The sequence below is a fragment of the Eleutherodactylus coqui genome, chromosome 4, assembly GCF_035609145.1.
Source record: "Eleutherodactylus coqui strain aEleCoq1 chromosome 4, aEleCoq1.hap1, whole genome shotgun sequence".
Taxonomy (NCBI): domain Eukaryota; kingdom Metazoa; phylum Chordata; class Amphibia; order Anura; family Eleutherodactylidae; genus Eleutherodactylus; species Eleutherodactylus coqui.
In genome coordinates, this window is record NC_089840.1 from 151,191,013 (window position 1) to 151,215,718 (window position 24,706).

The 24,706-nt window shown below is 41.3% G+C and overlaps 1 protein-coding gene across 7 annotated transcripts in view; it reads left to right on the forward strand.

The window, feature by feature from the left end:
• Positions 1–22,410, forward strand: part of NAV1 (neuron navigator 1) — a 274,215-nt gene extending 251,805 nt beyond the window's left edge. For all 7 annotated transcript variants that reach the window (XM_066600314.1, XM_066600316.1, XM_066600318.1 and 4 more), the window contains 4 exons: positions 2,292–2,488; positions 2,860–2,978; positions 9,000–9,197; positions 22,104–22,410. In XM_066600314.1, the coding sequence (XP_066456411.1) occupies positions 2,292–2,488; positions 2,860–2,978; positions 9,000–9,197; positions 22,104–22,199 (610 nt within the window). In that variant the 3' untranslated portion in view covers positions 22,200–22,410. The remainder of the gene's footprint in view (positions 1–2,291; positions 2,489–2,859; positions 2,979–8,999; positions 9,198–22,103) is intronic.
• Positions 22,411–24,706: the final 2,296 nt, after the last annotated feature.

Sequence of the window (24,706 nt, forward strand, 5' to 3'; positions counted from 1 at the left end):
CGCACAAAAATACCATTGTCATCCTTTTTTCTCTCCTATGTGATCTCCTTCGTGCTTGGAAATGAGATTCTAAAATCTACCTGCATTGTGGCAAGGGGTGGGGGTAAAGGGGCTGTGGGACACATTTTGACTTATGGGCTCAGATGGTCACAAGTGGGCCTGTCTGGTTACTGTGGGCCCTGGCATTTGCTCAACTTTGCCGGATGCTGACGCCAGCTATGCTTGTATTGATCATGATTTGTGACTTTTTGGATTAATAAATTATCACCTTATTTTTTTTTAATTATATGACAATTTTTATATACTGTTTGAATGAAGATCAAATCGTAATATGCATAAGAAGAGATGATGGCAGCATACACAGTGCTTCATTCAAAAATTTCCTTTATTCCTCCCAGTGGTTGCAGGTAGGAGAAATACTGTATTGTATTTTCCCTTGCATTTCAGAAAGAAACATGGTTTTGTCGTGGCGTCTATCTCCGCGTTCACTTGATGGTCCCCTCTACATGGATCCTTCCTTGTTCGTCCACTGATGGGCTCCAAATTAATGGGGCTATGATTATCGTTCAGCTTCAACTATAGACACATTTATTTTAAAATATTGGTAATTCACATGCGATGTATGGATTGGACGCATAGCGTATGAGATTGATACTGATAATATATGAATAATCTATGCAGATCGCTTTGTGTGAATTGTGTACATGATGGGGAATAGTCATTCTCTCAAGCACATAATGTTCTCATATACACTCTTTTCAGTATGGGGTGTTATAATCTTTGTCAGTGGTATGAGATATGATCATTATTCATCCGCGATAATAAATAAATGTGAAACCACCTTTTTGATTATTGAACGCTTTGTGCGTTTGTGATTTATGACATATACAATGATGCAATGGACGTATGTCTTTACTATATCAGTAGGACATTATGTATGGGGTTTGAACTGCTGTATGCGCTCCACCCATTGCGCATGTGCGGGGACATGCCTAGGATCGCGGGATTCTTTCTGCGATGTTTGGGGGATGGAATGCAGTTGTAGCGTCATCAGAATGATGCGTGACATGATTGACGCTTGCGTGGTGACGTCACGCATGTGCGTCCTCACATTTGTATAGACACTGAATGTGAGGCATGAATCACTTTATGCGTTCCATCTATCATGCATGCGTACTGAAGCTATGCATTCCTAGCATCGCGAGATTTCCCCCTTTTGGACATTATGGATACAGCGCAGCTGCAAGACGATTGCTGGGACGCCAAGTTGGAGTGGAGTAACGTCATGACAAGCACCATGTCCAGGTGAAACTAAAGAATAATAATAATCTTTATTTGTATAGCGCCAACGTATTCCGCAGCGCTTTCAGGCATGGATAAATGCAAAACAATACAACAATTGCAACAATTACAATGTGAGGTACATTGGGTTAGACACAAATGGGTTGAGGGTGGTACAGGAGGTGCAGGGGTTGGGGAACACAGGCAATAGGAAATTTTATGTACAGATCATTTATCAGAAGGCAAACAGGGTGGAGCACCATAGGGAGGGGCGAGGGACTAGGTCAGGAGATTTGGTATGCTTTCCTGAAGAGGTGAGTTTTTAAGGCACGTCTGAAATTTCGTGCCTCGGGAATTGTCCGGATGCCTTGGGGTAGAGCATTCCAGAGGATGGGTGCTGCTCTAGTGAAGTCCTGTAGGCGAGCATGAGAGGTTCGTATAAGGAGGAGGAGTTGTTAAATGAATGTTTTCTGATTTGCTGGATAATTAGGTGGGGATTGAATATATATGTGTGTGTTTGTATGGGGATTGCTTTATACTTGAAAAAGACCAAGTGTCGAAACGTTGTATTTCTCCTACCTGCAACCACTGGGAGGAATAAAGAAAGTTTTTGAATGAAGCACCGTGTATGCTGCCATCATCTCTTCTTATGCATTGATCTTTGTGGATCCCTATCCGGATCAGGATCTCAAACAGGTGGCTATGCATTTACTTGTCCAAACCTAAACTGGGTCTTGAGGAGTGCTGCAGACGTCTATTTATTCTATATCAAATCGTAATATGTTCACATATTTAAAAATTAAAAATAAATTTAAGCAATGTGTTCTTTCTTTTCACAAGATTATAAAACGTAGATGTTATGGACACAAATGATAGAATCCTAGAATGGTAGAGTTGGATGGGTCCCCTGGGGTCATCGGGTCCAACCCCCTGCTCAATGCAGGATCACTAAATCATCCCAGCCTCTGCTCACTGGTTTTATCTAGTGAAAATCACTTTGTTCTTCACAGGATGTTAACTTTCTCGAACAACGTGGAACCAGCAAATGGGTTCTTGGGTCGCTACTTACGTCGAAAGTTGCTAGAATCTGAAGGCAGCATTGGAACTGGACATGAGGAGCTACTCAAAGTTCTGGACTGGATCCCCCGGCTGTGGTACCATTTGCACACTTTTCTGGAGAAGCACAGTACTCCAGATTTCCTCATCGGTATGCAAGACGGCGTCAAATTATATTGATTTTTAATACATGCTAAATTTTATTTTTTATTTCATACTTTATTATTTATTCATTTCATCTTTTAAATTCCCTTTCTGATTTTTCTTTGCCATTGATTGCATCCCTTTACGCCTCTAATATAGAATAGTTAATGCAGTCGAGTATTTTACACTACATGTCAATATGCACCGCTACCTTTCCTTTGCACTATACTGTAGCTACAGAGTGCACAACCTCGCTGTAACTTAAAATGGTTTGGAATACTTGTCATTGGCTTTAATGGATGATCTTTTTGTAAAATGAATAGAGGTGTCTTATACAATGAAAGGCTCTTCCTAGATGATTCTTATTTGCTTTTATAGGTCCCTGTTTTTTCTTATCCTGTCCAATTGGAATTGAGGATTTCCGTGTATGGTTTATTGATCTTTGGAACAACTCCATTATTCCATATCTTTCAGAAGGAGCCAAGGACGGACTTAAGGCAAGTCTTCTACAATATTATGCTGTATAATGTAACCCAGTAGTTTTATTCAAACTTTTCTTCTTTTTTTAAATGTATTTGTCTATAGAATAGCAAATCATACAAGCTTTTATTTATTTACAGTATACCCCTCATTGATCAGTAAACATGTCAGCACATGGTTTGTCTTTTTGTCTTCCCCTTGTAATATTGGAATCACAGAAGAGTCAATCACTGATCAAATTCTATCGAGATACAATTTAACTTTTGATTTTTATCCAAGATAAAACTCGGAGCAGAAATATTAGGGGACTCTGTCAAAACCCCTAATGTACTCTGGTGTTTCCCTAACCATATGGATCACCTGCACAAGACATGTAAGCCTGATCTCTAACCTATGCCTGAATGCCCCTACCTGACTCTTTCATGTTATGTGAGAGGCAGGGAATGATAGGTTGGTGAACCAAGAAAAACAATGTCTATTCCCACCTATCTCTAGGTGGCAATATAACAAAACCAGAGGTCTGACTAGCGATTTCAAGATCAGCAACCCAGTCGTGGCACCTTCAAACAAATACCATCAAATTACTGGGGCTGCTATTACACACAGCATCATTCTGCTGCAAAACACAGGGAGAGTTACACTGAACGCAGCTGGCACCTGGTCTCATCAGTTTAATCAACGTGACAAGTCTGGTGCCAGCCGTAATCTGTGTAGCTCTGCCTGCGTTGTGCGGTTAATAGCAGCCTACATATGGCACTCCAAACCAATGCGTGTAAATAACAAGCACACGCAATGTATTTCACTGGTATATACTTACCAATCATCAGGGAGAAAATTAAGCGCAAATTCCTACAGAGATGAAACCTAAGTAGTTATGTATGGATAGTAATTCATAAAAATGCTGAAGTCATACCAAATAATTGAATGACGATTTAGAAGTAAACAGATAATTTTATTATGTGTTATATGTGTAATGCGGTTAATCCCGGTACCAAGTGCGGACACAGACATTGGTCAAAGCAATGCAGAAATGAAACCTGTGTGTTGTGTGTCCAGGCCTAGAAGCTTCCTGACAATGTGACATGTATTTAGTCCTTTGAATTTGTTCCCTGGACAGCGGACGAGGCTTATCGACATAATAAACTTACACTACTGACACAGAGAGACAGTGCTAGAGTTGTCCTACAGAAAACAAGAGACATAAAGCAGTAACTGCAGCAGACAGAAGAAACACTAAACCTACAACCTGTAATCTAGACATTGCACAACACACCAAAACAATGAAGCAACGATGGGCCAAGAAGAAGCTCCATGGTCGGCATGCCTTTCACCTCAGTCGGGATCATGTTGACAAAACTGCTGGCGGGCCCGGGAATCTCTTTGGACAAACAGAGGGGTTCATGACTGGAGTACAGGATCAAGTCCTAAACACACCAAACTACAGAACACACATCCTAAAAGACACCACACTTAGGCCGGGCTCACACAACCGTATCTGAATTGCGTTTTATGTGTGCATAGTACGCAGTGCATCGCCGCAATTGAATTACATTTTCTCTGTTACACTCACACTTGTGTACATGCATTGCATAAAATACACAAGTAAAAACGAATGCAGCATCTTCTATTTTACCGTGTACTATACGCGATAGAGCCCTATTGTTCTCTGTGGGTGCTTACTAATCGCTGTGCAAATGCAATTGCTTTGCATATGTGCAGTGTGTATACACAATGTTGCTAAGTGACAGAGTGGGAATTAAAAAGAAAAAAGGAAACCAAGAAGAATGCGAATGACAGCGTGCACGAGATACCGACAGCGTGTGTGAGATACACTGTCATGCACAGTCAAACATTGCTGCTATACACAGTGATACATCGACCCACACAGCAGTAAAACATTGCACTACATACGCAGCGTTTTAGCACATGTTCTTGTGAGCCCGGGCTTAGTGATAACACATGCAAAAAATGCCATATGGCTGCAGAAACCATACAACACATCACTTCCGGAGGCTCTTGGCTCAGACAGATTTACACAGACATCATGAAGTAGCAATTCTAATCCACCAAGAGATCATAGACAAATACCAACTATCAGACTCATATCCCATCCTACAAATACACCAGTAGTGAGGGCAAGATTGAGGTGCTCACCCCAAGGTCTCCAGACACGAACACAACTGTTGTCAGCGCCCAAACTAAACCTGGAATAGTCACTGAAGACAACCCGGTTCCACTCCATAGTGTCCAGTTTCATCGCTCACAACACCACTGCAAACTGACCTGACGGTGGGTGTAAGAGGCTGTTTATGTAATGGGCGCCATGAGACCTAATGTCCTTCGATTGAGCGCCTGGAAATGGTTCCAATATACACTGTGACCTGTAACAATGAAATACATGGAGCTGCTTGTCAGATGATCCAATCTTTTGGAGGTCTGTAGGGGGCGTTCTGAGACGGTTACCTTCTGTGCCCTCACACATCCACTGGTCCCAACACCTCCTAACAGTCTGGTCAAAACGGCCGGTGGGAGACAGTTTGTCGATACGACCATCCAGCTTCTCACATCCCAATAATGCGCCCCTCTCAGACTCTGGTAACGGGGTGACATCTCTTCTCTGCATCGTAAAGGCGTCTAGTGGTCAACAAGCTCTACACAAGCTGAAGAAGAGGCCACTACACACAAGAAGCCTCCGAGAGCCTTTTATAGGACAAGGGGGAACCACTTTTAGGGTCTCGGGTGACAAGACCGTTCATCTAATCACCACAACTCTCATCATCTACATATCTGCCTGAGATGGAACTGCATGCTGGGGTTTCTTCTGGGGTCTGATTGTTTTTGACAATGAGTATCTCCTGCATATCTCCATCATGCACAGAATATATCTTCCATCACAGTGCAAATCTTCCCACAATATACATATCTCTCTCGCACACTATCTTCATCATTCACAGTATATACCCCCATAATATATTTATCTCCCTTCATACTATGAATCTCCCATACGATCGCCGCCGCCACTCATAATGTAAATCTCCCACCACAGCCAGTATACATCCCCATAGCATATATCTCTCTGCCACCAGTATTGTCTCTCCTAGAGTATATCTTCTTCAGATTATGTACAGTATATATCGTCCACAGCATATACATATATACAGGGTGTAGTCAAAACGACTGGTCCATTGCTATATCTCAATACTAGTGTCCTACATTGAAATAACAGTAGCGTACTTGAATATGAAGACATGGATGCGCTACGAAATGGTACAGTGCACGGCCCCTGGGAACCTCTGAACATGGATTTCAATTTTGTGTTGTCACCCCTGTAATCGATAGAGAGTAAAACCCAATAGCAGAGTTGAGGATTAGAAGCTGAAATGTGCTTTCTGTGTCTCTGTACACCTGGTGGGATGACTGCTATGACTGAAGAAGAGCGTACTGGAAGTGGTCTCCTATTACAATACATGCATGGAGCAGTTCAACAGTGCCTTCTATGGCCGATGCTGTCATTGTAGGACTGAGTGAACAGCACAGCACTGATTCAGTACAGAAACAATGCATACTATCAGTAAGAGCGCGACCCAATCAGAAGACAATGCAAATTTCAGCGTGAACACATGGGTTAGAATTTGGTGTGATCGCCTCTAGGATTCGTGTTCATTCAATGACAATCATTACCTGAATCTCTTGCAGTGTGGCGGATGTCCCCCTTGATGATCTGCCCCTATAATAGTAGAAGATGGCCACTCCAAGTATGGTTTCTGGCCAGTCACTGCTGGGTTTTTTATTTTCTGTGCTGTTTTAGCTAATAGGGGAGCGGATTTGTTCCTATAGTATGTTGCTCTTCCATAAGGCAGCATAGTCTGATGACAAATCAGCTTCAGAGGGGTTGTGCCAAATTTAATACTTATCCTCTATCCATAAAGTAGAGGATAAGTCATTGGTGAGGGTTCGACTGCTGGAACCCCCAGTGATAATGAGAATGGGGGTCCTGTGTACCCTTGCCAAAAGAATGAAGTGGAGGTCAAGCATGAGCACTGCATACATTTCAGTTGTCGAGTGTTTGTACTCCGACAGGACCATCAATAGCATGAATAATGCAGCAGCATGCTCAACCCCACTCCATTCAGCAGGACTACATGGGACTTATTGGGATCAGTGGAGGTCCCAGCCATTGGATGGTATCCTGTAGATAAGGGATATGTGTTAAACTTGGCACTCTGATGTGGTTGTTCAGCAGACCTGGCACTACAAGTCTCACATGCATTGTTATTCAAAAACTATCTCTGAATGACTTAGTGACATAAAATGGGTATTAGGCCCCAAAATTTGTGGGGGAAGCAGCTGCCAGTGTGACATACAGAGTGAGATAATGTGTAATGTAGAGAGGAAACAGATGTTTAGTGCAAGTGGTAGTACCTTTGAGCACTCTGCTATCTGGTCAGGATCAAGTCCCTTATTCAGACAGCACTGATCAGATCGCATGGAGTTTACACGCTCTAGATGACTGCTTGTTCTAAACTTAGTGTTTCCTCCTGTAATTGTACGCCCTATCCACCCTGTTGTTACGCACTCATATAATCGTTCCTTAAGCCCCGTCTATCCCCGGTAACTTTGGCCCTGCAGAGAAGTTTACCTGATGACAAGTGTTGGCTTTGGGCTGTAGTACCCCTCTGCAGAATATGATGCCCTCAGTCTGCCTCTGCTAGTTCTCTCTGCAGAGTCTTCCCAACAAGGTTTGGTGCCTGCCTCTCACCTCCTGCTGCTCAAGTTATTCATCTCTTTCCTGGGAACCCCAGCCATGGCTCTTTCGTCTATGGGAACTCCAATTAATTTCATGATTCTGGGAAAATCCAGAATTGTGCTTCTCTTGAAAGGGCAAATTAATTGAGTTAGTTTGATTTATCACCTAGCCCTATCCCAGGGGCTTGTTCATATTACCATCTTTCTTTACCAGACAGCATACTTGCTCCTTCATTCCTAAAAATGTAGGAGGGATCATTCTTTTTCAAAAAGGGAGTAGAATGATGAGTACTTGCTCATCTTATCATATCTCTGTGCTTAATCTATACCATGTGTTGACTCCACGACCGTCCAGATCATGGCATCAAATAAGTAATACCAAATAATTGCATCAAAAACTTTAGATACAATTTTTGCTGATACAATAAAAGTGTGAGTTGTATAATCAATACCTTCTTTAAACTGGAAGGCAAAATTTGTTGTTACATGTCTACAGTTTTGGTGGTACTGAACTTGTGTAGTACGTGGTATGAATTCTTTACGTATGCTGATCAGAAAAAAGTGGCTTAAAATCTTGACAAGGGTCATAAAGGACTTAAAGTGAAAACAAATGCCAAAGTCATAAACCCCCCATACCAAGTTCCCTAAAATATCACTTTTATTAGATATAAATTTAAATTCACTTGCTAAATGTTAAAAATCCAGCTTCCAGGCTTCCTGAAACAAATACATACTCATTAAGTAAATCACCTGCATGAGATTACAGATTTGGCCTATTTCACAGTGACATAAGTGGAAGACTCAAACTCCCTCCTCAGTATAGGAAACTGCTTGAAATATATGATCACTATCAGGGGCAAAGGATCATATATAAGAAAAAGGGAAACAACTCATCAGGTGATGCATCCAAATGCAGGTGAAAAACTGCTCAAGACGTAGAATAATATTCTTGATATTCCCCGAGGAGCTTAGAGCAGTCTTCCACCAGCATTTATGTGCATTACCTGATTATTTTTTTTCCTATTTATGACCCTTTGCCCCTGATTGTGATCATATATTTCAAGCTGTTTCCTACATTCAGGAGGGAGTTTGAGTCTTCCACTTATGTCACTGTGAAATAGGGCAAACGGAAACAAAAGAATCAATTGCATCTTTTATTTCAGATCTCACCAATTTAATTTTAGGTGTAATATTTTGTGTTGTCTTGCCCAAAGCTAAAGGCTGCAACTGACATAAAAAGTAAGTATGCTGACTTTATACACTCATTTTTTGTTTTGCCTTGACTACTATAGGTTCATGGACATAGAGCTGCATGGGAGGACCCAGTTGAGTGGGTTAGAGATACACTACCCTGGCCTCTGGCACAACAGGATCAATCAAAGTTGTTACATCTGCCACAACCCAGTATGGGCACCAGTCTTTCTGCATCACCTCCTAGGGAACACCATGTGAAGGAATCGCCACAAGCTTCCTTGGAGTCAGACCCACTGGTAACCTAACTTTGAAGTTTATAAACCAATGCTTTGGGCTCTGTTAATGTTTTTTTAATGTCAGGCAACTTGATCTGGAAAATCTCCAGATGCATGCACCAAACATAAACATGCAACTATACACCATAGAGCTGCATACATTGGCTATAGGCTACCATTTTAAAGAAAAGTATACTATGCATTTAGAACAGGAGAAAAAAGGAATGCCAAGCAAAATCCTGTACATATGCCAAAATATTTTTTTTACTATGCATTGCGTTATTGGGGCCAGCTGGATGTTGTCATATAAGCCAGGAGCATTCCCAATGCATGCATCAAACATAACAGAAGCTGTCTGTGCCTAGCCTAGTAGATTCTGAATTACCTACCTAGCCTAGTAGATACTGCATTATTGCTGCTGGGAAATATTCAACAGTCCTAGTGTATGATTATAAACCAGAGTGTAAGGCCTAGTGCCCACGGCCATGATGGGCTCCGCAAGTGGAATTCCGCACCGTGAGCATTGCGCTATTAGGTTCAATAGAACCTAATAGCTGCGGGGCAGCGCCGCAGATTTCTGCCACGTGGTACGCGGCGGAAATCCGCTTGTGGGTATTAGGCCTTAGAATTCTCATTAAAGTGTTTGTTTGATTTCACTTAAAGGGGTTTTGACATGAAAGAAAAAAAATTTACTCACCTTGCCTGGCCAGGACCGATTGCCAGGCATGTCCCCTCCCTCCGGCTTCTTCATCTGTGGCTTGTAGAAGCAGAGCAGGAGCGGTCTAAATGACCGCTTCCTGCTCTGTTCCATCTGTCAGCCACTTCCAAGGTGAACGGACGGGCCGCCCACAGCAAGCACATGACAAGCAGTGCTTGCTGGGGGCGGCCCGTCCATCCTGGCTAAAGTCGGAGTTCTGCGCATGCGCAGTGGAGACGCGGCCCGTCCTGACTCCTGTCAAAGGGCACCTCTCAACTGCGCATGCATGCAGTCCTGCTCGTTGGGGAAAGAAGAGGAAGAAGACTGCTTGCCGGGAGATGACCCCACTGATGATAACAACAACAGAACACAAGGTAAGTATTATGTTTTTATGCTTTAACAGCCATTAATCGTTGGTTCCCTGTGTCCATTAGGCAGACCAGGGAACAATGGCTGTTAAAGCATAAAAACATTATTCATGTCAGAACCTCTTTAAAGAGATTGACCAGCTATAAGCCATGGATGACCTATCCTCACAATAGACTATCAATAGCAGATCAGTAGGGGTCCATTGCTCGGGCCCCCACCAGTCATTTGCTCAGTTGGCTGTATAGAGGATAAATACAACTTATCTTGCAAAAACAGTCTGTCATGTCGCTATCTTTTTGCTATTTTTTTTCTTTTGCGATTAGAGGGAGGTGTGAAAAAGGATTCTTCATTTGTCCTCGTATATTCTGTTTAAAGGTAGTTTAACCAGTACAAGTCTAGGACATTTTTTCCCATTTATGACCAAGTATGTGTGCGTGTGTATGTATGTATATGTATGTATGTATGTGTGTATATATATATATATATATATATATATATATATATATATATATATAAATATAAAATCTTTATTTTTATTTCTATTTTTAGTGTGGATTTGAAAGTATAAAGATTTTCTCCTTATTTTACTTAAGAGATTTTTGGGATAAATGAAAATAAGTGTCTCGTTTTCACTTTTTCCATTTCTTTATACCACATAGTGCTACTGAAATGCATTTTTAACGCGTGTCTGCTTTCCTGTTAGTAATTTTTAAATGGATTTATATTGTTTTGGGTTGTTGGAGATGGGGCTGGTAGTGCAGTTGTGGGCAACCTGCAGTTTGCGGTTATTTTTATTTTGTTTTGTCTTGATTTAATTGCTTTTTTATTAATTTTACTCATTGTGCCTGTCCCATAGGGCCATAAAAGGTCTGTGGGGGGCACTTATAATCAATATTTTTTTGTTTACATTCCCTTTAATTGAGGCTGAAATATTAGCTTCAGTTAAAGGGGTTATACAGCCTTCCAGCTACACAGCAGAGCTCATCCGCTAAGACCCAGTGACTGCCTAGCACACGGCGATCACGGGATTGCCACTTCCTGTACATTGTGTGTATTCAGTGATCGGTAAGGAAGGGTCAGTAATAAACTTGCATTTTACCTGCAGTTCTAGGCTTTGTTGAGCAATGTCTCTGCAGATTTACATGCTGACCAGCTGGATGTCTTAAGCGGATCTCTCACTAATCTGAATCTTGGGGGATACCAGTATGTTTGGAGCAAATTGCGCATAGCCATCTTACCAGTATTGATCACCTTTAGTTGTACCAAGTGCTCATCTTTACGGATGCTGCAATACTGTCTTATGCCTGGAGGGTGGGTGGTGCTCGGAGCCAGTCAGGCCATTTGAAGTTCCACTGGTCTTTACAGTTTCCCTTCCAGAACTCCTTTTTAACCCTTTTAATCTGTTCTAGATCATGTTTGACATGCATTAGTCCCTGTGGATTGATGTAGTGGCAACAAGCAGGGCCTACTATCTGATACATCCCCCAGGGGCAACTGGGCTTTTTTATTTACTTTTCTCCAAACAAAACTCTGATTTGAATGTAAAAAAAAACAGTATATTTACAAATCAGCAACTGGTGGACTAAAGACACTCACCAGACTTGACAATAGGTAAAAGGGACTCGGCACCATGGATTTAGTTTTTTCTGCAACAACCGTATATAGGCTGCTACCCTGGCCTATAGATAATACCTGATTGGTTCAGGAACGCCAGCTCCGCGAATCAGAGCCGGCGCTCGATGCACCAATCACAGTAATTCAAGCCCCATCACTAGCAAAAGATCCTTTGTCGGCCATGACAAGTGTTGGGAGCTCAGTAGAACAGTGGCAGGGACCCGAACAGCGCCAGCTAGGTGAGCATTATTATTTTTGTTCATCATCCTTGGCTGCGTTTTCAGCTGTGCTGAAGACACAGCCAAAATGTTGTAAAAAATGCATGACAACGCTGCTGAAACTGCACTAAACGCAAGGTTGAAAAACGCTGCATTTCTGCAAGTGCCTGTGTGGCAGGGAGGCCTTAAAATGTACCAGATTCATCAAAATAGAATGCAGAGGTGAAAAAAAAATCTTGTAACGGGGCACAACTTCCAATATTATACAACTCAAGAAACAAGTTGAGTAAGTTCGACTTCTCTTTTATTAGTTATTTTCCCAGCAGTAAAAATAACGCATTTTGCGGTAAAACTCTTTCGTTAGCTGGTGGCATGATGACAACTTAATGTGTTTGAAAGGATTAGGAAAAATAAAGATTGCAAAGTAAGGAGAATAGGAAAAGGGAAAAAACAATATGAAATACAACTGGCAAGAACTGATGGTTAAAATGTAAAACATAATATTAATTGATAAACATAAATGATAACAAATTTATGTTTAACCCAAAGTCTTGGAATATGTAAATCTAGATAAAATAATGCATTACAATAGAGAAATTGAGTTCAGGGGATCCATCTGTGATAAATATGAAAAATAACCAATAAAAGCAACCATTATTATTTCATAAATGAAAATTCATAAATTAAAATACCACTGGCTCCGGTCTCTGCTGCTTTTTTTTCAGGCTGCCTGTGATGCCCCTTAAATTTGCTGCTGCAGTCAATGACAGCACTCATAGTTAAGCGCTGTCATTGGCTGCAACAGCTTATTTGTAGATGGCTTAGGCTGCTTGCAATTTATAAAGATGTCAGCAGGGAGACCGGAGCATGCAGCGGGGGATTAATGGAGTAGCTGCTGCTTTGTTATTTTACAGCATAGGGAAACCAGTGAGAGGCACTTTATGTAACTTAGATAACCCCTTTAATAATGGAGTGAAATAGTGTAACCATCGAAAGAGCCTCACCTGCCTCTGTTGGCGATACAAGATTAGGCAGTGTTTCCTTATAAAAGAAGTCCTGGACTAACAGGCTGTGCACTAGCTGGGGTAAAAGCACACCCAGCGGATGGGCACTAGATGTGGCAGGATGCCGGACTGCCAGAATCCCAGGAATCCCCTTGGGCATGCGCAGGAGAAGCCTGCTATGCTTAGTACAAGCTGTGTATGCCCGAGTACACCTCTCAAAGTCCCCATTATTTAAATGACTAGCGTTGTTCTTCTCATGTGTTTATAGAGGTTTTACTATGCTTTACCACTTTATAAGCACTTTTTCTTTTTTTTTTTTTTTTACAAAAAGTCTCCGTGTGTCACCACAGTCCAGGACCGGTGCATTTATATTTTTTAGTTAATATAACCGTATCAGCCCTGTTTTGTGGGAGAACTTGTAGTTTTTTTGGTACTATTTTGAGATGCATAGGATTTTTACTTCTTTTATTTCTATTTTGGGGAAGCGAGATGTTCAGAAAACTGCTTTTTTTGGATTTTTTTACGGCTAAATAATGCTGGATACTTAATGTCATATCTTTTATTAGGGATTGTTATGGATGTGGCGATAGCAATTATGTGTAGTTTTTTTGTTCTTTTCAATTTTTTAATATCTAAAGCCTTGTGTAAGGGGAAAAAAGTTTTCTTTTAATTTTTCTGTAAAAAAAGCCACAGTCAGCAATCACTGCAGCATCTGTGGGGTTAAACAGTGTGGAGGACTAATTAGATTTCACCTCTTTTCTGGGATAAAACCCATATGTGACTATCAGAAAGCAAATATGTTCTCCGGTTGGGGGTTCGGTAATAAAATGAATAAAACCTCATGTCCACCTTCCCTAGGACAGAAAAAGGCAGGAGAATCCTAAATCTTATCTTCTGCCTGGTCATCCCCCTCCTTCTGTTCTCTGCACACACTCACTGAGATGACCATTATAAATTCAGTATCCAAAACGCACTTTAAACAGCTGTAGCTCCAGTTTTATCAGGGCTACTGTCATGTTTTTGGTGTCATTTTAACCCCTTAGTGACCAAGCCTGTTTGCGCCTTAATGACCAGGCCAAATTTTGCAAATCTGACACGTGTCAATTTAGCATGGAAAAACACCAGAAGGGTTTTGCATATCCAAGCGATTCTGACATTGTTTTTTCGCCACATGTTGTACTTCATTTAGGTGGGAAAAAAAGACCGATAGAATTTGTGTTCATTAAAAGCACCAAAATTGGGAAAATTTTGAAAAAATCGTCATATAGAAATTTTTGCTAAAAGATATATTTCTATCCGTTTACTTTATTTTGGGCGCACATTGGAAAAACTTTCGTTTTTTTTTTTAACCATTTAGCAGACGTACAAATTTAACATTATTTTTTAGCATTTTGAGGAACACTTTGTTTTCCTACACCAAGCCAAGATTGGAAAGGCTCATGGGAGTCAAAATGATAGATACCCCCACAAATGACCCCATTTTAAAAACTACACCCCTTAACGTATTCACTGATGGGTGTCATGAGTGTTTTAACCCCACAGTTTTTTTTAGGAGTCAATGCAATTTAGAAGAGAAAAACTAAAATTTCATATTTTTGCAAATATGTCATTTTAAAGACAGGAATTTTTTCTATAGTACACATGAAAATGAGGATTTGCACCCCAGAATGGATAAGCCTGTTTGTCCCGTGCTCAGAAACATACCCATTGTGGCCCTAGTATTACGTCTGTATGCACAATGGGGCCCAAAATGAAAGGAGCAACCGGTGGCTTTCGGAACAGAAATTTTGCTTGAAGGAGATTTAGGCCCTATTGCACACTTGTAGAGCCATTGAGTGACCAAAACTATGGAGAACCCCCACAAGTGACCCCATTATGAAAAGTAGACCCCTTAACAAATTTATCTAGGGGTACGATGACTTTTTTGACTTCACAGTTTTTGAATGAATCTAAGCCAAGCAGTAGGAAAAAATTATGATTTTCATTTTTTTGGCAATTGTGTCAATTTAAAAACAGTTTTTTTTGTCCAGTGTACATAGGAATGAAGACGTTCACCCCAAAATGGATACCCCCATTTGTCCTGTGTTCAGAAACATACCCATTGTGGCCCTAATCTACTTAAAGAAAACATGGCTAGGCCTATAATGGAAGGAGCACCCGTTGGATTTCAGGGTACAACGGAATAAATTCCAGGCCCCATTGCCCACTTGTAGAGCCATTGAGCGGCCAAAGCGATCGAGAACCCCCACAAATGACCCCATTTTGAAAACTAGACCCCTTAACAAATTGATCTAGGAGTGTACTGCGTATTTTGACCCCACAGTATTTGAATGAATCTATACAAAGCAGAAGGAAAAAATTATGATTTTCATTTTTTGGCAATTTTGTCAATTTAAAAACTGTTTTTTTTGTACAGTGTACATAGGAATGAAGACTTTCACCCCAAAATGGATACCCCCATTTGTCCCGTGCTCAGAAACATATCCATTGTGGCCCTAATCTACTTACAGGACACATGGCTAGGCCCATAATGGAGGGAATGCCCGCTGGATTTCAGGGCAGAACTGAATAAATTGCAGGCCCCATTGCCCCATTATACGGAAAAAAAATTGACTTCCTAAAAATAATCCCCCCCCATCCCCATTTTTTGGCATTCCCTAAATATTAGATAAAGGTAATAATATAAACTGCGTTTTATGTCCGAAGACAGGGATAATTACGGAGGCTGGTTGGGTTGGGCACATGGGGCAAGAAAACCGTGTATCCCCCTCCTCTCATGCTTTTTGGGGGTATTTCGTAACCTCAGCGGCAGGTATGGGGTGTAAAAAGGGCTTCTTGTAAATTACGGATTACAGGTAGCGGTCTGAATAACGCCGGGCTCACACGGCCGTAGGTGGAATCCGCTTGCGGAGGCCCGCAGCGGATTCCAGCTATGAGCCCAGCTGTGATCCTGCGTACGGCCGCATAATGTACTGCGCATAACTGTCTACTCACACAGGCGGTCATGCGCAGTACACCGTTGTTTGTTTTTATTTCCCGCGCCGTCGCTTACAGATGACCCGGGTACCCGCAGCCCATACACAATGTGTTTGCATATGGGCTACGGGTATATCCGCGGTCACAGAGCAGAATGGGCTCTAGGTCGCGGATATCCGCGGTAAAATATAACATGCCGTGTTCTGTTTCTGCGAGTGGATTACGTAATTCCGACCCACTAATTGGGGGGAATTGTGTAATCCAATGCATGCGATTGATCCGTGGATTACCGCTGATCAAGCGCATGCAGAACCCGTAATTCCTCTCCGGTCATGTGTGACCGGCCTAATGTTATATCGCTAATTTATCACGTGATCGCGGACCGCTCAACGAGGCCTCCGGTCACTGCTCCAAGCACTCAGCGACCGTTGGTCGCTGGGAGCAAGTAGATTTAAAATTTCCTGGGCTCCCTAGCTCCTGCGAATGTGTCCGGCATTTTGCCGGCGGGCGTATGCGCAGCAGCCGGAAGGGTCCATGGAGGATAATCGCATCTGGATTCAAATGCGGAAGCCTCCGAGAAGATGTTTCATCTCTCCCCACCAATCGCATCGGTGAGGGGAGATGAAACTGCCACTTTTTAAAGAACTTTTACGTGATCGCCATAATGCATTGGATAACGGCGATCACGTGACCAGTAACCGCATACCGCGGCTCCCCGTGACATCTCCAGGCTCCTGGCTACCTTTGGTAGCCAGGAGCGGGGAGATTTAAATTTCTTGGGCAATATTTCACTTTTGCGCATGCGTCCGCCATCATGCAGACGGGCGCATGCGCAGAAGCTGGGGTAAGGTCCGCGGATGAACATCCCATCAGGGAACGAATCCGGGGACCTTGGGTACGTAATTTCATCCCCCTTACGGATATGATCCGTAAGGGGAGATGAAACTTTAACTTTATAAACTTTTAAGTTTTTTGGTTTTTTTTTTACTTTTTAATTTTACATGATCACCGTTATCTGATGGATAACAGTGATCATATGACTGAAAACCGCATACAGCGGTCCCCAGTCATATCTCCCTGCACTCGGCTAACTGTCACAGCCGGGTGCAGGGAGATTTTGAATTTGCCGGGTTTGCCGGCCTTCTGCGCATGCGCGCCACATCGGCACATCGCAGAAGCCAGCGGGGGGTCCGGAGACCGGCCGGAGGACATGGAGGAAGCGGGGTGAGTATTTTCACCTTCCCTCATGGATCCGATCCATGAGGGGAGGTGAAACTTTTTTTTTTTAACATCTTTGTTTACTTTTCCGCGATCGCCGTTATCCATTGTATAACGGCGATCGCGGTACTGGGGACCGCTGACATCTCCTGCCTCCCGGCTACCTACAGGAGCCGGGAGCCAGGAGATTTTAAATTTCCCGCACCGCCGGGCCTTCTGCGCATGCGGCTGACGTAATGCCACCTGGCACGCATGCGCAGAAGGACGGCTACGGGGCCTGGAGCATCGGGAAAGCGGGGAGCAGTGCGGCGGACCTCGGTGAGTAATTTCAGCTGCCCCGATGGATCCGATCCATCGGGGCAGCTGAATATGTAACTTTTTTCAACTTTTATTTACTTTTTTGCGATCAGGTAGCCGACAGCATGGAGCTGTCACGTCCAGAGCCCGAGGGGCTTTATTCTCTGCAGGACACGTTTTTACGTCCTCAGAGAATAAAGCCCACTTCGGGAGGACGTAAAAAGACTATGGGCTGGTCGTTAAGGGGTTAAAGCAAAAAAAATTGTAGCCCAGGTAGAACTAGTGCTACAGCTGTTTAAAGTAGAAGGAGCTCTGATTGTCCACAACTGTAATGTCCTTTTTCTGCAGAACGAACAGAGCTTCTCCTAAACTGCTGGGGGGCAGTAACGTACTAGAGCAATTAGTTATGATGGGTAATTTAAGAGAGGTCGCCTTGCTGTGCGTTTACTCCATGCTCGGAATCAGAGTTAATATACAACAGCTGGAGGCGGAACACATCACAACACAAAGACAATATTGTCAAGCAGCTGTTGTGACGTAAAACACAGCTGCTGCTTTATTTATAACGGACTGTAATGGGAGAGCTTAAAAGTGTCATAACATTCCCATTACCAATTATCATCGAGTAAAAGGGCGCTGGCTCCGGCCATTACAGAATCTTTTGTCTATATTATGCATGCATTAGTCTAGGGAAGTTTACATGTATGGTATTAATAACTCAGATAAATACTACGTAACCATTACAACATACATTCTTTAGGAACCAGTTACAACCAGCTCAGATTACTTTACTCTGCTAATAGTGAACTTTGCAATGTCCCAAAATAACCTTTACACTATGAGATGAATACAACAGAAACCACTATATGACTCTTTCTTTATCATCTTCCCTTCTTTTGTTTATATTTGATTATTTTCACTGAATACTTCTGTACTTTGGTCTTATAACAGCCACTTCAAATTCTTCCTCCTCCAGATCCTTCCATATGTGCTCATCTTTACGGATGCTGCAATACTGTCTCATACCTGGAGGGTGGGTAGTGCACGGCCAAAAACTGGCATGGCTGAGGGTCAGTGGAGGATATATACAGATACTATGCTGTCCTTTGCTGCCACTATTGGTATAGACGGTCCTCACCTTAGTGACACAGGTGATGGTTATCTTGAACAAACAGTAGGTTGGAAACACAAAATTTGCAGACCTGCATGCAGTATTTCACTAAACTAACCAACTGTGCCCCTGAACCGATTACAGTGGTTGAGCCACAAGAGCCAGTCAGGCCATTTGAAGTTCCACTCCTCTTTACAGTTTCCCTTCCAGAACTCCTTTTTAGCCTTTTTAATCTGTTCTAGATCATGTTTGACGTGCATTAGTCCCTGTGGATTGATGTAGTGGCAACAAGCAGGGCCTACTATCTGATACATCCCCCAGGGGCAGCTGGGCTTTTTTATTTACATTTCTCCAAACAAAACTCTGATTTGAATGTAAAAAAAACAACTGTATATTTACAAATCAGCAACTGGTGTTTGCGGTTATTTTTATTTTGTTTTGTCTTGATTTAATTGCTTTTTTTATTAATTTTACTCATTGTGCCTGTCCCATAGGGCCATAAAAGGTCTGTGGGGGGCACTTATAATCAATATTTTTCTGTTTACATTCCCTTTAATTGAGGCTGAAATATTAGCTTCAGTTAAAGGGGTTATACAGCCTTCCAGCTACACAGCAGAGCTCATCCGCTAAGACCCAGTGACTGCCTAGCACACGGCGATAACGGGATTGCCACTTCCTGTACATTGTGTGTATTCAGTGATCGGTAAGGAAGGGTCAGTAATAAACTTGTCTTTGCCTTTTCTATAGGGCATCTAACTGTCTCTGCAGCTTCACATTTTACCTGCAGTTCTAGGCTTTGCACAGATGTTAAGCAATGTCTCTGCAGATTCACATGCTGACCAGCTGGATGTCTTAAGCGGATCTCTCACTAATCTGAATCTTGGGGGATACCAGTATGTTTGGAGCAAATTGCACATAGCCATCTTACCAGTATTGATCACCTTTAGTTGTACCAAGTGCTCATCTTTACGGATGCTGCAATACTGTCTTATGCCTGGAGGGTGGGTGGTGCTCGGAGCCAGTCAGGCCATTTGAAGTTCCCCTGGTCTTTACAGTTTCCCTTCCAGAACTCCTTTTTAACCCTTTTAATCTGTTCTAGATCATGTTTGACATGCATTAGTCCCTGTGGATTGATGTAGTGGCAACAAGCAGGGCCTACTATCTGATACATCCCCCAGGGGCAACTGGGCTTTTTTATTTACTTTTCTCCAAACAAAACTCTGATTTGAATGTAAAAAAAACCAGTATATTTACAAATCAGCAACTGGTGGACTAAAGACACTCACCAGACTTGACAATAGGTAAAAGGGACTCGGCACCATGGATTTAGTTTTTTCTGCAACAACCATATATAGACTGCTACCCTGACCTATAGATAATACATGATTGGTTCAGGAGCGCCAGCTCCGCCAATCAGAGCCGGCACTCGATGCACCAATCACAGTAATTCAAGCCCCAGCACTAGAAAAGATCCTTTGTCGGCCATGACAGGTGTTGGGAGCTCAGTAGAACAGTGGCAGGGACCCGAACAGTGCCAGCTAGGTGAGCATTATTATTTTTGTTCATCATCCTTGGCTGCGTTTTCAGCTGTGCTGAAGACACAGCGAAAACGTTGTCAAAAATGTATGACAACGCTGCTGAAACTGCAGTAAACACAACGTTGAACAACGCTGCGTTTCTGCAAGTGCCTGTGTGGCAGGGAGGCCTTAAACTAGAGAGCCTTAAAATGTGCCAGATTCATCAAAATAGAATGCAGAGGTAAAAAAAATATATAGAAGTCAGGCTCACAGGCCTGTAGTTCCCTGGATCCACTTTATTTTTTTTACATACCTCCAGCATCCTTTTTTATTGATTTTGGCTTCTGTTGCAAGCCTCAATTTATTATTAGCTTTAGCTTTTTTGACATTTGCCCTACAGTTTCTGCAGACTGCATTATATTCTTCTTTGGATATTCTCCCCTCTTTGCATTTAATAAACATTTTTTTCTTCCTTTTTAACCCCTTCATGACGCAGCCCTTTTTTTTCCCATTTTCGTTTTTTCCTCCCCCCTTTAAAAAAAATCATAACTCCTTTATTTATCCATCGACGTCGCTGTATGAGGGTTTGTTTTTTGCGGGACGAATTGTAGTTTTTAATGGTGCTATTTAAAGTACCATATAATGTACTGAAAAACTTCAAAAAAATTATAAGTAGAGTCTTGTTTAACGTGTGCACGGCATATTTCCTGTAGCTGTTGGTACAAGTCATAGTTCTAGCTCCCACAGCATTTGTTATTCACTTTTCTCAATACCATAAACAGCAGATCTTAAAGGGAAACTGTAAGCAGAATTTTGTAATCCAACAGTAGACCTGCAATATTCAGGTTGCTCTGTTAACTTAGTCACTCTGCTTGTTCTGGTACTACAAACATACCTGAGTAATTTGTGTTTAAAGTTCTCCTGCACGGTATGTAAATGATGCAGAGTGGCCCAGAGTGTTTGCAGCCTGCTCATCTCCTAATTCTGCCTCTCTCAGGATCTTAGACACATAGCGCAGCGAAGTCTTGCATGTGATCCGTTTGTTCGTTAGGTGGCGCATTTGCAGAAGAGCTGAGAGAAGCTCTCAAAAAAGGTATAGTTCTGCTAATGTTGTGTACCTGATTTTTTGCACTAAAAGTCTTAATTGTTGGTGAAACAGGAAAAACATAAAGCAAGGATCAGATCTCATCGTCACACAAAGAAGACAGACCAAGGTACCTGTGGCTGAGCATTGTGGTAGTCAAGGACACAACGTAGAACATATTGGGGTTATTATACTAAAAGGAACCTTCAAATCCCAACAACACACAAGAATCTGGGAATATAAATTTATGACACTCTTTGATACTCAAAACACTAGTCTGAATAACTCCATAGGGTTTTATGCAAGATGGGCGATCTGAGAGATCTGGAGCAGAGAAAGAGCGGGCAGCGACCTCTGACCATAAAACCTTCACTTTCTTATTTGTATTTACTCATCAGCTCATCCTGTCTGGTGGTTGTTTTAAGTTCAAATGAATCCCAAGGTGTCTCTAGCCTCTTCTGTAGATGTGTATATATGGTTCTTGGGATAGATCCTAATAGAAGCAAGATGAAGAAACCTATTAAAATATCTCATATCTTCAAGATTACTTTGTTTCTGTTAATGAGAACTACCACAGAAGGGAACACATAATGGCAACCATGCTCGATATATCAAATGACTGAATAGAATTTTAGAACTTGATAGAATAGGACAATTTATGGACTTTATAATAGTTTTTTTCATAGTGTACTGTAGTCATCCAAGAAATCCGTTCACAAGCCAGTTGTCCTCAAGTTTACCAAAGATAATGATAGTAAAAATACAACAGTAATGTTGTTTGTTTGGTCTGCGAGTTACCAGATTGTTTTTTTTGTCTTGCAGATGGCAATGCTCTTGAAACTCCAAGAAGCAGCTGACTTTATCGAATCACCTGACCGAGAGACAATGTGTGACGGTGATCTATCTTCCACCATCTGAACATTCTCATCTTCTGAAAACAGTCTGAAATCACAATAGAAAATCTATCCTCTATACAATACCCTAATTGCAAAATGAAGAGGGGTTGCATTAGTCGGATGCACTGTCTATTCAACTTTTCATTACCTTATTTCATCTGAATTACCCAATAATTACGCCATCCTGGCTCAGAAACCAAATGTTACTACAGATTAAAACCTTTTTTAAATTATGATTTTTTTTTTTTAAATTATGACAAATATTCAAATCAAGTTTTAGGAGAAAGGTACTTCTTATTATTTCCTTTCTTATTTACCAGGCCTGATTAATATTAATCTGTGGATGGCATCTTCTTTTGCCAAGGACAAAAGAGGTAGATAATAATTTTTTTTATACTTAAGTGGACAATGGGAAATCAGTTCAGTTTCAAGACTGTTATTAGTAGAACTACTTCCTAGATGAAAACATTAACAGCATTTTCGGATCTAACTGAACGTACGATCGTCAGCTTTTGGCTAAGCACTTATATAAAATAATGTACGTTGTTCCCACAGTTCAGGTTTGATCCAGTTTGTTTAATGTATTCTATTCCAAAACCAAGGAACAGATCCAAACAATGAAGAGGCAGAGTATCAAAACACATCAAAAGCTGCTGCAAACTGAGCTGTGTGGACCTAACCTAATTGTAATTCCTTCCATGAAGCATACTCTTCATGCCATTCTTGTGTATTTCTACCCTGCTGCCATTTGAGACCCCCGTCACTTGCGTTTTCACAAGAGCATGCCACACATTATATCTGGAATGATTTACTGCTACATGTGCTTTATAGCAAAATTTGAAATTGGGTGTATATTTCTAACTTTCAGTAGGGTTCAGTAGTGCTTCTTAGTGCTGCACGTAATTACCGAGCACCATACAGAAAAGAGCCTTTTGAAACAAACTACAATATGGCTTTTCAGTAGGAATTGCAGAAAAACATTACAATAAAATATATAACACATTACTGTGATGTTAATAGACATGGGGCCATTTTACATGGGTCGATAAATCATTTAGATCAATGCATCTAGCAGGAATGTGAATCATTCAGTGTAAATGCATGCAGTGACTGAATGATGAATGAGAACCCATTAGACTGTCATTCATCATTCAGTTTCTGTATGCAGTAAACTGAATGATGCATCGGCTCGTGTCAACAGGCAGTTGTTCATCTACGGACTTTTACTGTGAATGGAGGCAGGTGGGCTGGAATGATCCCTGATCTGCTTCACCTCCATTCACCAACGATGCTTATTCCTGTGTAATAGCACAGTAATGATTATCGCTGGGATGACCTGTCGGCATCTGCACTTGATAGGTCGCCCCATGTAAAAAGTCCCCGAATTGGAATATGTAATTTAAAAGAATCTTAATTGATTTTTAAAATTATTCTAAAATTTCTCCTTATAATATGCAATTTCTTTTAAAGATTTTTATTTCTTGGAAACTATGGACATCCTACATGTTTTGCAGAACTTAGTTTGAGAAGCCTCACCCAAGTGACTTAAAGCAAATGATCACATATGTAAATTCACTGCAATTTGAAAAGATGATCTGAATTCAGAATTCTGAACATTTCATTATGTTTACACCATATCATTCTATAGGAATTTATCTGCAAGTAGTCAACTTCTCAGTATGGAGTAAAGCCATTGTGATTGCACTGAGATGCCCCAGTACTAAGTACTTGCAATTTAATTCAGGTTTTATTCAATACAGCTTAAATACAACAAAGTGGAATGTATGCTAAATTCAGTATTAACATTGATATGGTCCAAACATATGTGTATTTTCCCGCAGGACTCTGTAGATTACTTACTCTGCAGAGATCTACAATACAATTAACTTGTTTTGCCACTTTTGACAAATAGATAAGTCAGTAATTGTTAATAAATCTGGATTTATTTTCACCTATAATTACAGTAGATCTCGTCTTACACCACTGCTACTCTGGTAATAAGGATATTGGGTAAAATTCTATAACCGCACTAATGAGTAAAATCATCTCACATTTATCATACAAACTGGAAATACTCATTTTTAAAAGAAGTTGAACTCTCTTACATGATGTATGTAATTAGAGATAGGAAGTCCACCAGTAATGTCGATAAGTAAATAGAACTGAACATTCAAGTTTTAGAATATAGTTTCATTTCGGATGTGTATATTTTATGTGCAACTGCTACAGATATGAAACTATTGGCAATCTTAGTTTTAGGAGCATTTTGTATGGTTTAAATTAATGTATTGTTAGTGCTGACTTTCATTTTATCTAAATTGCACTTTAGTGTGACTTTCACATTAATGTTTTCCGTGGTTTAATACAGGTAAGCAATTTCGTGGGGGTTCGTGTCTTTCTCAAGTCTACTATATTTCATTATCTAAGGGCATAATGTGATAGAGGAGGAGATGCTTGGCTCAGAGATAATACAGATATACCACTCATTAAACGACCGGCCGTCGTGCCATGTTATTAACATAGTATGCC